At 42.8% G+C, this 15,142-nt stretch overlaps 1 protein-coding gene across 2 annotated transcripts in view; it reads left to right on the forward strand.

The window, feature by feature from the left end:
* Positions 1 to 13,855: 13,855 nt before the first annotated feature.
* Positions 13,856 to 15,142, forward strand: part of DNAJC6 (DnaJ heat shock protein family (Hsp40) member C6) — a 131,332-nt gene continuing 130,045 nt past the window's right edge. Inside the window, exon 1 of one of the 2 annotated variants that reach the window (XM_019731705.2) lies at positions 13,856 to 14,180. In XM_019731705.2, coding sequence (XP_019587264.2) covers positions 14,066 to 14,180 — 115 coding nt within the window. In that variant the 5' untranslated portion in view covers positions 13,856 to 14,065. The remainder of the gene's footprint in view (positions 14,181 to 15,142) is intronic. The other variant, XM_019731704.2, reaches the window with a different exon arrangement.

Raw genomic sequence — 15,142 nt, forward strand, 5'->3', positions numbered from 1 at the left:
GGTGATGAAGAGGGAAGAATAAAGAAGTTGATGGAAATTAAAGTTCCTACAGAGATTAGAGTTCTATGAACTCTAACCCTCCTCCTCCACCCCCAAGAGATGCTATTCATTAAAGAAGTTGCATTTCACTGTAACAACTGAAGAGGGCAACCTTGAACTACGAAACTAGTAAACCACTCAAATCCTTCAACCCCATCTGCAGAAACACCTGGACCAGGAAAATCTAAGTCTTGAAAATAAACAAAAAGGAAGCCAACATCCAAACAAAGTTACTTTAAAAAGGAAATAAGAATCATCTTCAGCTGACTCTAAAACACTCAAGACCTGACCTTGAAGCAGAAGAAACTATAGCAAAACACTCCAGCATGAATCAAATATTGTTTTACAAGCAATGACAGATATGGAAAAAAACACCACAAATCAGAAATTCACAAATACAGAAGAGAAGCAGGCACAAAACAAAAGTACATGAAATAAGAATTGACTGAACACGAAAGTGTAGGAAAAGACAATGATCTCAAAACATAGGATTATATTACAAGATGCTTAAAGAAGATTCAAAGAAGTGTACAGAGGAGATATGGAAGAGTGAATTGAAAATTTACAAGCAAACTAAAAGGAAAAGCAAAAGCCTCAGAAAGAAAATAATAGCTATTGGAGACAAAGAAGATCTAACACACCTATAACTGAATTCTCTAAAGAAGAAAAACAAAACACTAAATCAAAACCACTGTTAAAAGCTATAATGCAGTAAAAACTTAGAGAAAATAAATCCTGAATCTACATGTTGAAAGGATACACTGTGAAATGGTGAAAATTAACTCAGAAAAGTCGACTTGAGAAAAGTCCAAGAAAACTCTGGGCCTCCAGGCAAAAGACCAAGCAATTCAATGTACAAATCAAAACAACAATGAAACAACATTTTCATGAAAAGGAAGTGTAAACCCAGGATTTTTATATCCAGCCAAGCTGACCTTCAATTATTAAGCAAATGTGGCAAAAATATGTTTATAGTTGCTGATTCTGGGTGAAGAACACCAGGGTTAGTATTCTTTTAGCTTTTCTGTAGATGGGAAGATTTCTAAATACTACTTTGGGGAAAAATTTTTTTTAAGTTCAAACAAGTATTGACTACTTGTTGATCCCTTAGTTTTTCCTTCTTCCCATTCCTGGCAACCACTAATCTACTTTCTGTCTATAGATTTGCCTATTCTGGGTATTTCCAGAATAGAAATTTTTTATATAAATAGAATCATATAGGTGGCCTTCTGTTTTATTATAAATTTTTTATAAAAATAGAATCATATAGGTGGCCTGCTTTTTCACTTAGCATAATGTTTTTAAGGTTCATCCATGTTGTAGCGTGGATCAATATTTCCCTTTTATGGCTATATAATATTCTATTGTATGGATGTACTGCAATTTGTTTATTTGTTCATCAATTGATGGACACTTGGGTTTCCACTTTTTGGCTATTATAAATCATGCTGCTGTGCACATTAGTGTACAAGTTTTTATGTGGACATGTTTTTAATTCCCCTGGATATATACCTGAGAGTCAAATTATTGGGTCTCATGGTAACCCTATGTTTAACTTTTTGAAGAACAGCCAAACTATTTTCCAAGGTAGTTGCACCATTTTACATTCCCACCAGCAATGAATGTGGGTTCCAATTTCTTCACATCCTTGTCAACACAATAGCAAGTTTAAGTAATTTGCCTGAGGTTTGAGTGCCCACCCAGAAACCCACAAAGGGATGGTCCAGTAAGTCCATATTTCAAACATTTTTCGCTCTAGTCATTTAAGGCTTTTTAGCACAATGATAGTCCAGCCTATTTCAATACCCAGCATAGAGTCCAACAACAGATGTTCAGTATATATTTATTGAATGAGAAAGAATAACCTATGAATGGGAATGAAGCATAATGTAATAAGAATAGGATTTGGAATAAAATGCACGCAGCACTCTGCCATGGTTACAGATCTTGAGAGGAGCCCAAGAGGCATGAAGCATGTTTTTAGAGCAGTGCTGTCCAATAGAACTTTTTGCAATGACAGAAACATTCTTTAGCTATGCTTTCCAATACAGTGGCCACTGCCACATGTGGCTGTGAGCATGTGAAATGTAGTTAGTGCAACTGAGGAACTGATTTTTAAATTATTTAACTGTATTAATTAAATTTAAATAACCATGTGTCTAGTGGATACTGTATTGAAAAATGCAGCTCTAGAAGCTTTGATTTTCCTTACATTTTCTGCACTTGACTTTAAGGAGGGTGAATTGTGTTAAGAGGGGACACAAGGATTATGACTGCACGGACAGAGGTAGATGTATTTGGCTTGCCCTGGGCTCATCTGGGAGGTACATCAGGCTGGCTGAGGGGTCACAGGCAGCATCAGCACAAGTCACTTGTCAGGGCAGGAGAAGCCTTGAATCGACAGGGAGGATTCCCAAGTGGCCTCCAGGCAGATCAGCCAGAGGGGAATTGCTCAACTCCTTAGGGAAGAACTCATGGCTGAGGAGCTGTGCCAACTGCTACCAGGGCAGGACCACTTTCCTATCACCCAGTGGCCATCGCTTCCAAAGTTCATGAGTCCTCAAGTTCACGTGGAGAAAACAAAGCCCGAGAAGGCTTAGTGTATGCCATAGCTCACCCCAACCCCTTCATAAAAGGAATCCCAAATTCCTCTTTCCTGCTTCACTTGTGCCACCTTCTTCATTGCTCACCAAGCGTCAGCCATGCAGGTCTCCTTGGTTCCTGCTGAGAATGCACCTAGTCCCAGTGTGCATTCTTTTTCTTTTTTTATTAAAATGTATTAGACTGACAATGGTTAGTAAAGTTACATAGGTTTCAAGTGTACAGTTCTGTAATACATCATCTATAGATCACATTGTGTGCTCACCACCCAGAGTCAGTTCTCTTGACCCCCTTTACCCTCCTCCACTACACCCGCTACCCCCTTACCCTCTAGTAAGTGTGCATTCTTAATCCCAGATCATTGTGATTAAAAGTACAAACTCTGAGGCCAGATCACTGGAGTTCAAATTCTTCCCTTGCCACTTATTAGCAACTTACTAACATTTTTGGGCCTCAGTTTTTTCATTTGTAAAATGAAAATAATACTACTTACCTTATAGTGTTGCTGGAAGAATTAAATGCATAAATATATGTAAAATACTTTGTTCACTGCCTGACACTAAGTATTATAAAAAGTGTTGGTGGGTTATTAGCAGTAGTAATAGTAGTCCACCTACTTAGGACTCATTTCCTGTACCTTCAATATTTTCCTCCTGGACAACTGGTCATTCTGCAGGTCTCAACATCAATGTCATTTCTTCAGAGAGATTTTTCCCTCTCAGTGAGCTTAGTTATTTCTCCCACCACCATTATGTGCTCTAACAGTGCTAGTACACTGAGCTTTTCCTTCATAGCATCTATTCTACTTGCATAACTATCGGTTTGGGTGCTTGGTTGTTCTATGTCTTTCTCCTCCATTAGACTACAAGCGCCTTAAATAAAGGAACCACCGTTGTTCAGTTGTTCAGAGCTGTATCCTAAGGGACTAGTGCAGTATCTGTTCAAAGTAGTCGTTTAATGAAAGAAAGGATTCATGGTGCATATCAGTATCACGAGAAGGCAACCTAATATTTCAAGCCAAGTTCACAGGAGCAAGCTCTCGAATATTCATATTGTCAAAACCCTTCTCCACGTTGTAACACCTTTCACTCTATCTGACCCTGTTCAGTTCTCTCCGTCGCCATTACCCACAATTGATAATAAGAAGCAGAAGCAGTTAATCATGGAAGAGGGAAACGTAAAGCAACAAATGTAATTCAGAGAAATCTGTCCTCAGAAGTCACATCAAATGATCGTAGTTGTTTTTTGTGGCCCCTTGAGGGAAGTTGACATGCAGCTCCAGCTAATCTTCCCTTGGAAATGTCCATTGGGCATCATGTTACCAAGGATACCACTCCGTCAGATATTTCTCCCCTACTATGAAGCCTCTAGAGGTGTATTAGTAAAGAGTATTCTAGCTGCTATAACTAACAACTGCAGAATCTCAAAGCCTGGCATGGCCAAGGGGTTTCTTGGTCACACTGCAGTCCAATGTGATTGATGGAGAAGGCGGAGGGGTTTGTTTCACAGGGTCATTCAGGGCCCCCGGCTCCCTCCCTCTGGTAGCTCTGCCATTCTTCAGGGTTTCAAAGTTGGCCACTGGACCTGCAGCCTCCAGCCAGCTGACGTGTGAAGAAAGAGAACTGGAGGGTTATGGGAAAGGTTTCAGAGGCCAGCCTTCTAAGTTGTGGACATCATTTTCCTCCATTCCCTTAGTCACATGACCCTGACCAAACTGCGAGTTAGGCTGGGAAAGTAGTCAGCTGTCCGCCCACGAAGGAGAGAAACATGGTCATTGCTGAGCACCAGGCATTTCTATCACAAAAGCAAATTAGTACCATGAAAACAAAGACACACAGCGAAGAGAGGGGAGGTTAAAACTCCAATTTTAACTATAATTATACTTCAGTCAAAGAAAGGGAGTGTGTACACATTGTAAGTTTTAAAAGCATGCAGGCTTTCCCTGAAGGAATCATACCATGACCCTAACTATTGCAAAGGCACTCCTTAGTAGGACAAAAGGTGTGAGGATTGCAGACCCAGCCAGGGAGGCTGGTTTGAAACAGCCAAGGTAATCCCCTGCCCCTGCCCCTCAGTGCCCAGGAGAGCCCACCTTATTTCCATCTACCTATCACCCCCCCCCCAATAGAGTCGTCTTTTTCAGTGGGCCTTAAAATTTGACACTTACAATTTTCTTTTTATACATGTAAGATTCATTCATAGAAAACTAAAAAAAGAAACGAAACATGAAGAAAAAAAATCATTTATCATCACTTAATTGGGTTATTTTCAAAAAGGTCTCTGACAAGGAGATTGAAGAAAGAAGAGGACCCCCAATTCAGCCTCCTTCAGCCTCCACCCGCCATTCCCAAGACTTGTCCTCTACCTTGAAGCCCCTCTCAGCTAAGTGTCTGTAGATAATCACTCACCGTGTATTTCATTTCCCACCCACCAAGGCATACAGTTACACTCTGAGCCACGGGATAAAAATTTCCAGAAATGTCCCTTGCCCTTTGATAGATTTTCCAGTATCCACATAAAGGTTCTTTTCTGATAGACAAAAGTTGAATACAAAAACCTTTTGTTATAACACATTCTGTGTCATTTAAAAGAGGAGGGTGAGGATTAGTATAATTTGAACATTTGCTTTATGTCAGATAACCCTGCTTACAGAGGAGAAAACTAAGGCACAAAGAGGCTAGTAACTTGCCCAAGGTTGCCAAGAAGTGATTGATTCTGTGCATGTAATCACTCTTCTCCACGGCTTCTAAAATCCAGATATTACATGGCAGACGGGGAAGGAGGATTTCTGGAAAAGCTCCTTGAGGGGAGGGTGTTGGGGCTATGTGGGGCTGCACATTGATACAGGTCAGACCCCACTTCTTGAACATCTCCGGCAGAGACTGTTTCTTCTCCGAAGCATCACCTTGGTTCCAGCTTCTGCTTGGACCCAAACCCCTGGACTGCTATAACACCTCCTTCTGTCTTTCCAGCCTAGAGAGGTAGTGACTTTCCATTGTTGCTATTCCCTGGACTAACGCATGATCACCACTTCCCTAAAGGAAAGCCCTTTGTTCTGACTTTAAAACGAAAACAGAATCCGCCCATATTTATTGAGAGCCCCCTCTTTGCCAAGTCCAGTGCCCAGTGCAGAGAATCCTGTGATTAATAGGCCAGGTGTCAGATGCAAAAACAGGGAGCTTTCATCTATGGAGGAAAGAGACTTTTAAGCACCTATTTCCAATATAATATGGAAAGAGCTATGACAGAGTGAAGCGTGAGTGGCCGTCTCATTCACGTCTTGCATGACGTTTAGTCTTCTTGTTCCCTGGAGGCCAGTGAACAATAAACCATTGTGTATAGACCGTTGAGATCATTGATGCAATCCCTTCATTTTACAGAGGAGGATGTGCAGACCACATTTTCCTCAATGTTTACTTTCCCCACCCCTGTTTACATCATTCCTCTATGCCCCATAAACAGGGAAAGCGTATGTAGGATAAGAATCCCAGCTATTCATTTACTAGTCACATAACTTTGTGCGGTTACTTAACTTCTCTGCCCCAGTTTCTACATTAGTAAACAGATCAGTAATAGTTCCCCTCACTGAGCAGTGGCTCCCATTTTATTCAGGTAAGCTACAGACTAGCAGTGGCCTCCTAGGCTTCCCTCAATCCCTCCACACCACCAGCTCCCAACTGCTTCTCCTACAGCAGACCTCCTGGCTCCCTCTGTTCCATCCACTCATCTCCCTGCTGTTCCTCATTCCTACCAGGCTCACTCCCTATGTAGGGCCTTGAATCCAACTCTTCCTTCTGTCTACAATGCTCTTCCCTTGGGTAGAGCTGACTTCTTTCTCTTCCTTCAAGTCTTTGCTCAAATTTTCTCTCTCAGCCAGGTCTCCCATGAGCACCCTATTTAAAACTGTAACCAGCCCCTCTTCCTCCGCCCCTAACCAGCATTCCTGTCCCCTCGCCCTGCTCTACTTTTTCCTTTATCCATAGCACTTAGAGCTTCTGTCAAACTTCACAGCTTATTTCTGTGACCTATTGTTTACTGTGTGTCTCTCCCACCATAGAATGTGAGCGCCACAGAACAGGACTCTGTATCTGATTCATTCCTCATGCATCCCAAGAGCCTGCAATAGTAGCTGACACACGGTCGGTGCTTAGTTGATGTTCACAGGGTGTTGTCAAGAAATAAGTCATGTGTGTAAAGTTCTTAGCACAGTGCACAGCAGGGAGTATTGTCAAAACAATAGCTCACACTTATTCATTGCCAGGTGCTGTTCTGAGTGTTTCCACGTAACTCCGGCCTCCCAACAGTCAGAGGAAGTGAGCACTTCTTATCCCCATTTACAGAGATGTTAATGCAACTTTCTAATGTTTACTGTGCCAGTAAACTTTTAGAGTCAGGAATAGTGTGGCACCAGCATTGGCTTGTAATAGCTATGCCATACCGCCTCTCTCAAGAAACATGTTTTACATTTTTAGGTCAATTTAAAAATGAATCAACACTTTTGAAGGCCTGAATTAATAGCATAACAAGGTGCATTATAATCACATTTTAATGCATGAAGTAGGCACACAGACTGCATGGGTGGCTTTCCACTACTTCTTTTCATCTTCCCATCTCACCCATCTTTGCACCTGACACCTGCCACGACAAACCTGCCTTGCAGGTGATGGATCGAATCCACCCCCATCGTCCCCACCAGCTGGCTTCAGGCACAAATTTGGCAGAAAGTGAAGTCCAGGGGTTTTGTTCCCTTTGAAGTTCTGAGATCTTAAAAGTCAGTGCATCCTGCAATAATTATACAAACGTCTAACCACTATGCTGTACACCTGAAACTAATATAAAATAATATTGAATGTCAACTGTAACCGAAAAAAATAATTTTTAAAAAGCCAGTGCCTCATTTATTAATAAAGTACTTGTAGTTTATTGGATTATTGTCAACAGAGTACTTTCACGTGTGCTTTTGTTGGAATCTCCCCGCATTCCAGGGATCTGGAATCGCCCTGTAGTAAACAGGGTAAGGCAAATATTATTCCCGATTTACAGATCAGGAAAGATAATTAAGTGATTTTTGTGCAAGCACATTAATTAACATGGCAAGTAAACTAGACTCAATCCAGGTCATTGACGCCAAGCCTGGTGCTCTTTTCATGTCATTCAGTGGGAGAGAGGCAGAAGGTTTAGTTTGAGGAAGGTTAGTGCTCAAAAAAGTTTTCTATTGTTTTCACGTGTGATGTTATCATTTTGCTTTTGAATGATCGCCCCCCTTTCTGTGCCTGTTCTCCCATTTAGAGGGTCTTGTGCAGAATGCCAGTTTCTAAAAGGAGTGTTCACTCAGCACAATGCTGCTGCTTTCTAACTATGAGACTCTGGGCATAACCCCACATACTGCTGGTTGGGATTATTCTTTGGCTGGAGGGGGCCTGTGCTACTAGCTAGCCCACTGAAGACAATTTCAAATTCATCTGCCCTCCTCTTATGTGTATGTTACTCTTCCTATTAGGAGGCGAACCTTATGACTCTTACCTTGAACAGCTGAGCCTGTGACTGATTTGACCAGTAGAATGTAGAGGAAGTACTTTTTGGGGACTTTTGAGCGCAGGCTTTCAGAAGCCTAGCAGTTTCCGCTTCCTCCCTTTTGGAACCCAGCCACCATACTGTGAGGAAGTCCAAGCAACCATGTGGAGAAGAATCGAGGCTCTGGGTTGAGCTCCCCGCTGAAGCCAGCACCATCTTGTGAGCTGTGTGAATGAGCCACCTCAGCAGTGGATCTTTAAGCCCTGAGCAACCCCGCTGACATCGCAGGGAACAGAAATGAGCTGTCCCCTCTGAGCCCTGCCTAACCTGCAAAATCACTCACCCACAAATGATTGTTGCTGTTTTAAGCATTAAGTTTGGGGGTGATTTATTGTGTAGCAACAGATCATTGAAACTCATCTCTTAGAAGCCCTGAAAACATTTTGAGTCAAGCAGTTTCTGCTCTCTCACCCTAGATACCACGGCAGGAAGTGTCATTGTTTGGGGGGCTTTCGGTAGGTATTGCTCTTTACATTGTGACTGTATCATAACCTTGTAAACTTAGAGTGCTTCAGATGGAAACATAAGTTTGAAGTGGAGACTGCCCTTAATTGCTCCCTGCACTAATAATAGTCGAATTGGCATTGCCACCGGCGTAACGTAAAACAACACCATTGGTTCCAAACACACTCGAGATGCCTTTAGGCTGTAAAGTTTAGTTTATATTCTAGAACTAACTCTCTGTAAGGGAGGGTGGGTAACAGGATCCCTCAGGCATAATAGAGGAGAGACACAGAATTATATCATGAAGTTTGAAGGGTGTGACCTTACCCCAAAATCAAGACTTTCCCATTTCTCTCTCTTCACACACACACACACACACACACACACACACACACACACACACACACACTTCTTCATAGCAAAAGAAGGTGCCATTATTTTTTACATCTGTCATATCTGTATCTCTGTATGGATATAATAGTATGATAAGCTACCATTTATTGGAACTATTCAATGCTTTACATATAATAGCAAAACTTATCACAACCCTGTGAGGTAGGTACTATTTACGATCTCTATTTTACAGGTGGGGGAACTGAAACTTAGAGAAGTTAGGCAAGTTGGTAAGATCACACAGTTAGCAGGTGGCAGAGCCGGGATTCACATAGCTCTGCACAGCTGAAAATCCTAGGTTCTTTTCTATTAGCCCCCTCTCCACACACACACACACACACACACACACACACACACACACACATGCACACACACGGGAGAAGCGTGTATCCCACTGACTTTCAGGACTGTCAGTTTCCTATTTCTGGACCTAGCTTCATTAGCACGATGACATGAATGAACTTCAAGGATTTTTTTCCGTTTTGTTTTTCTCCTAAGCCCTCATAAGTGGGCTTGTTTTGTGTTTTTGACATTTGAAAAGAAATTCCATGTGGCTTGTGCTCATGAATGTGCTGAGGGGCAGTTGGGTGTTTCTGCTTGTGTGGAAGCTCTTCTCTCAGGCCACATTCCTTTCCCATGGACTCCAGGGACGGCGGGGAAGGCGCCATGGGATCTGCCTGGAGCGAGCTGTGACTGTGGGAGCCAGAGACTCCTGGCCTTGTTACAGCTCCAGGTTGGAGGAGTGCCATGAAATCACATGATGTTTGGACTAAAAGGGCGAGCCAAAGAATGTTTCTCTCATCCTGCCCTGACCAGTAACGCCTAAGCAGTGAGCGAGTGGGCCCCTCCAAGGAGCTATTCTGATCCACTGGACGCATTAGGACAATGGAAGAAAAGGCGAATCTCTGGGGCTACTAACGCTGAGCAGTATTCCAAAACCAGTTAGTGAGAGTCAGGATATACAGAGAAGCATGGTGGGAGACCCTGGAAGGACACTTCTATGTCATCTTGTTAAATACCCTCCATTACTGCGAGTGGAGGAGGTGGTAGTAATTAAAATAGTGAGCCAGAAGGGAAAGGGACAGATGGTTTGTGTAACCAGAACAAGATTCCAGGTGTCCTAAACCCAATGCCAGGAGCAGAGGGCAACCCTTGTTTAGGGTTTTTGTTGGTGGAATGTGGAATAGCTTTGTTAATTTGATTATTTTTTCTAAGGGCCTATTTTTCAGATTTTACTCTGGATGCCGTGGAGAATGAAGGTTGGTGTAGAAGAAAATGCAACTTATTGCCGACAGAGAGAAAGAGGACACCTCTCATGTCCACCCTCTTCCCAGTCTCTCCCACCTCCCTTCTTCATTTCATATTGACAGCTTCCTATTCTTCTGGATTAGAGAAAGAATAAAATAGGGCTGTCCTATGCTTACTTTTCAAGTGTTACTTATCTAGACCACAGGAGGACTCATTCTAAACAGGAGAATGATTTAGCCCTCCCTGACTGACCCAGGTCCCTGGGCTCCCAGCCTCCTCTCTGAGACCTGGCAGATGAGCCTCGGCCTCCCACAGTGAGCCAGGGGTCTTGAGAAAGTTAGTGTAGCCATGAAGGCGTAGGTCTACGTTAAATCTTGGCTCAACCATGTTTTTGACATTGGCGTGAACTATACGAAACTATAATATATAACTTTTTAAAAACATTACCTTTTTTATTTTTAAAATAATTATAAATTCACATGCAGTTGTAAAAAAAAAATACAGAAAGATCCCATGTACACTTGTACCCATTTCTCCATAATGTTAACATGGTGCAAAACTATAGTCTAATGTCACAATCAGTAGATTGACATTGATACAGTCAAGATACAGAAGAATTCCATCATCACAGGATCCCTTCTGTTGTCTTTTTAGAGCCACACCTATCTCCCCTCAACCTGGCAACCGCTACCTGTCCTCTATTTTTATAATGTAGTCATTTCAAGAATGTTATAGAAATGGAATCATATAGTATGTAACTTTTGGGATTGGCTTTTTTTATTCAACGTAATTCCCTGGAGATGCATATAATTTGTGGCTTGTGTCAAAAGTTTGTTACTGTTTATTGCTGAGTAGTATTCCATAGTATGGATGTATCACAGCTTGTTTAACCATTCACACATTGAAGGACCTCTGGGTTATTCCCTTTGGGGCTATTACAAACAAAGCTGCTATGGACACTTGTATATAGCTTTTTGTGTGTACGTAAGTTTTCATTTTTTTCTGAGATAAGTACTCAAGAGTGCATTTGCTGGTCTTATAGTAGTTGAGTGTTTAGTTTTATAAGAAACTGCTACACTCTTTTCCAGAGTGGCTGTACCATTTTACATTTCTATCAGCAATGAATGAGTGATGCAGTTTCTCCCTCTACAACTTCGCCAGCACTTTGGTGTTGTCACTATTTTTCATATTAGCCATTCTGATAGGCGTGTAGTGATATTTCATTATGGTTTTCATTTGTATTTCCTTAATAGTTAATGATGCTGAATATCATTTCATGTGCCTATTTGTCATCTGTATATCCCCTTCAGTGCAGCATCTGTCCATGTCTTTTGCACATTCTCTAACTGGATTGGTTTTTCTATTGTTGAGTTTTGAGAATTCTTTATATATCATAAATTCTAGTCTTTTGTTGGACATGTGGTTTGCAAGTATTTTTGCCCAGTCTGTAGCTTGTCTGTTTATCCTCTTACCAAGGTCTTTCACAGAGCAAAAGTATTTAATATTGATAAGGTCCAGTTTATCGATTTTTCCTCTTATAGATTGTGCTTTTGGTAATAAGTCTATGAACTCTTCGGTCTAGAGTCTAGATTTTCTCCCATTTTTTTCCCTAAAACTTTTTACACTTAAGTCTGCAATCCATTTTGACTTGAGTTTTGTATAAACTGTGAGGTTTAGGTCGAGGTTCATTTTTTGGCCAATGGATATCCAATTCTTCTAGCACTATTTGTTGAAAAAACTACCTTTCCTCCATTGGATTGCTTTTACACCTTTGTCAAAAATCAGTTGGGCATGTTTATGTGGGTCTATTTCTGGGTTCTTTATTCTGTTTCATAGATCTTTGTGTCTATTCCTCTGCCAACATCACACTGTTTTGATAACTATAGCTTTAAAGTAGGTCTTAATATCAAGTAGAATGATTTTTACCACTTTATTTTCTTTTTCAATGGAACTTACATGTTGTTTTGTTTATCATTTTACTTGGGAATACACTTCAAACTTACAGAAAAGTTGCAAAAATAAAAATACTACAAAACATAGTCATATATCTTTAGATTCAATTATTCTTTATATTTTGCTGCATTTGTTTTATCATTTGACACCCCCCCCCCACACACACACTTATTTCTACTAAACCATTTAAAGCCAGGTTAAATGTATCATGGAACTTTATTCCTAAATACCTCATATACTCCCTGAAAATAGGGATATTTTCTTACATAACCACAATATAGTTATCAATGCCAATAAATTTATCATTGATAAATACTCTTATCTAATCTCCTATTCATATTTTAACTTTTTTTGAAAATCAATCCAATAATGTCCTTTAAAGTCTTTTTTAAAAACACTTTAAACAGGGTGTCCAATCTAGGGTCAGGCATACCATCTAGTTGCCAAGGCTCTTTACCCTCCTTTAATCTGAAACATCTCCACAGCCTTTCTTCATCTTTTATGCCATTGACACTTTTGAAGAATACAATAACCCCTACCCCCAACTTTTAATAGTGCAGTCCTCATTTTGGGTTTATCTTAGATTTCCCGATGATTAGTGGTGCATTCTTGGCCAAAATATTACAAAGGTGATGTGTCTGTCTCAGCATAACACATCTGGAGGTACTCCATTTTCATCTGCCTCCACTGGTGATTTTAATGTTGATTATCTGGTGAAGCTTTTGTATGATATTTGTTTGTGCCTACAAAAATGGCAATTTCATGACTCAGCCTAACACATAACCTTTATTAAGGTTTTATAGGTGTAACCTGACCTCTCTGATGCTCAGTTTCCCCTGTTTATTAAGCGTGGCTAGTAATAATTTCTCTCCCATGAGTATCATTGGGAGAGTTAAGTAAGGTAATGTATGTAAAATTTGGCACATGAAAAGCACCCCATGAACATTAGCTATTATTATTGCAGCTAGGCAGTATTAAGGAATCTTGGTTTTGATCTTCCTCTCAGACTCTCCCAATTACAGGCCAAAACTAGGACAGAAGCAAAATGATGGGAGTGGAGACAGCCTTAGCGCTGCCATTTCAGTTTTCTCATCTGTAAAATGGGAAAATGCCTCCCATTCCACAGGGGTGCTGTGAGGTTTAATGACGTGTGTATTCTATGCCTATGTAGAACCTATGTTGAATAAGTTCTCAAGAAAAATCATGAGTGATTCATAACCTGTTGTATGAGGAAAACAGAAATATCTGTCAGTTTAAAAAAAAAATCTAACATAACGTGGATCATTCTGAAGCAGTAGCAAGGTATGAAAAAATACAGTCGGAGCCCAGGACTTTGGGAATCGGCACCATTTAGCAGCTGTGTGATCTCTGGGCAGATTACTTAACCATTTGGACTTCCATTTTACCATTGTAATTTGGGGACAAAAATCAAGTGCACAGCCCTTGGGATTTTTCTGTTAATTAATGATGCCTAGCAGTACCTGGGCACTCCATCGACGACATCTGCACGAAGGACGCATGGCAGAAGCATTCGCCTGGAAAGCTGCCTGGAGCTAAGCGCTTCCCGGGCCAGCCCATCACAGTAGCTAGCGCCCACGCCTGGGCCGGGCCGCACCCCGCGGGTGCCGCGGGAGCCGCTGTTCCCGGCTCCTCCCGCCCCTTTCACCCCTCTTCCCCACCTCCTCCGCCACAAGCTCCGCCCCCGGCAGCCGCGTCTACCCGGGCGACTGCCCGGCACCTGGCAGACGCGCGGCAGCGGGGGAGGCAGGAGGCAACCCTCGGGCGGCGGCGGGGGAGGGGCGTGGGCGCACAGATGGGAGCAACTGAGAAAGGCGGCAAGAAGAGCCGGAGGCTGTTTTCTTCTCTGCGGCCGTGGAAGGCCACCCGGCGGCTGTGGAGGACGCGCTCGGCTCCCAAGGCGGCGCAGGGTGAGTGTGGGCGCGGCCGGGGGACCTGTTACCGCGCGCGGCCAGCGCGGGTCTCTGACTGCAGCCTCTCCCGCCGAGTTCTCGGGCCTCCGGCCCGCGGGCGGGGGCGACGCAGCCTGGAAGTCCGGCCCGATCTGGGCGACCCTGCGCTCTGACCTTTGGCGGCGGGAACAAGACCCGTCCCTGAGCTCCCCCGGGGCCGCTCGACCAAGTGCAGGGGCCGGTCTCGGCACAGTGCCCTCTCCCCCTGACTCCTCCGCCCCACGAGCATCATCTCCCGTGGGCCAGGTGGTGGCTACTTGTTTACTTCCTGCAAAAGCCTCTGTCTATCTGTTTAGCTCCGGACAGAAGGAATCCAGGGTGCCTCGGAGACACAGCCTTACTCAGGTTGCATCCGCCCCTCCCCGCTCCCAACACCTGGCAGCCACCTGCAATGCAGTACCTTTTGGGGGAATGAATCCGGACCCAACGCTACCTTCAAGGTCCTCTCCATCAGACCCACCCCCTTTCCAATCTGTTTGGGGTGGCTCCCTGTTATTTCCTAAGCTCTAGCTACAAACTATTTCCCAAACACATTCCACCCTACCCTCACCAGGGCCTTAACTCAGTGATTTGTTAAATCACTGACTCACTCCATTCATTCCTTACACAATTTTTATCCATCCCCCATGTGTGCCAGGGCCTGAAGTGAACAAGATAGGCAAGGCTCCAATCACGGAACCTTGGGAGGGGGAAAGAGACGTTACAAATATAAAACAGGTAAAAATCCCCACGAGGAATTGCTCTGTGTGCTTAGAAGGAATCAGTCCGTTGGGAGAGGACACAGGCAGGGGGCCCTAGCTTATAGGGTAGGTGGACAGGGAAGGGCTCTGAGGCAGTGCAGTGTAATGAGACCTGAAGTCTGATTAAGAGTTACTCCAGCATGGAGCCAGGGAGAGCATTCCTGCCAGAGGGAATAACAA

This window comes from Rhinolophus sinicus, linkage group LG06, assembly GCF_036562045.2.
Source record: "Rhinolophus sinicus isolate RSC01 linkage group LG06, ASM3656204v1, whole genome shotgun sequence".
NCBI classification, from domain to species: Eukaryota; Metazoa; Chordata; class Mammalia; order Chiroptera; family Rhinolophidae; genus Rhinolophus; species Rhinolophus sinicus.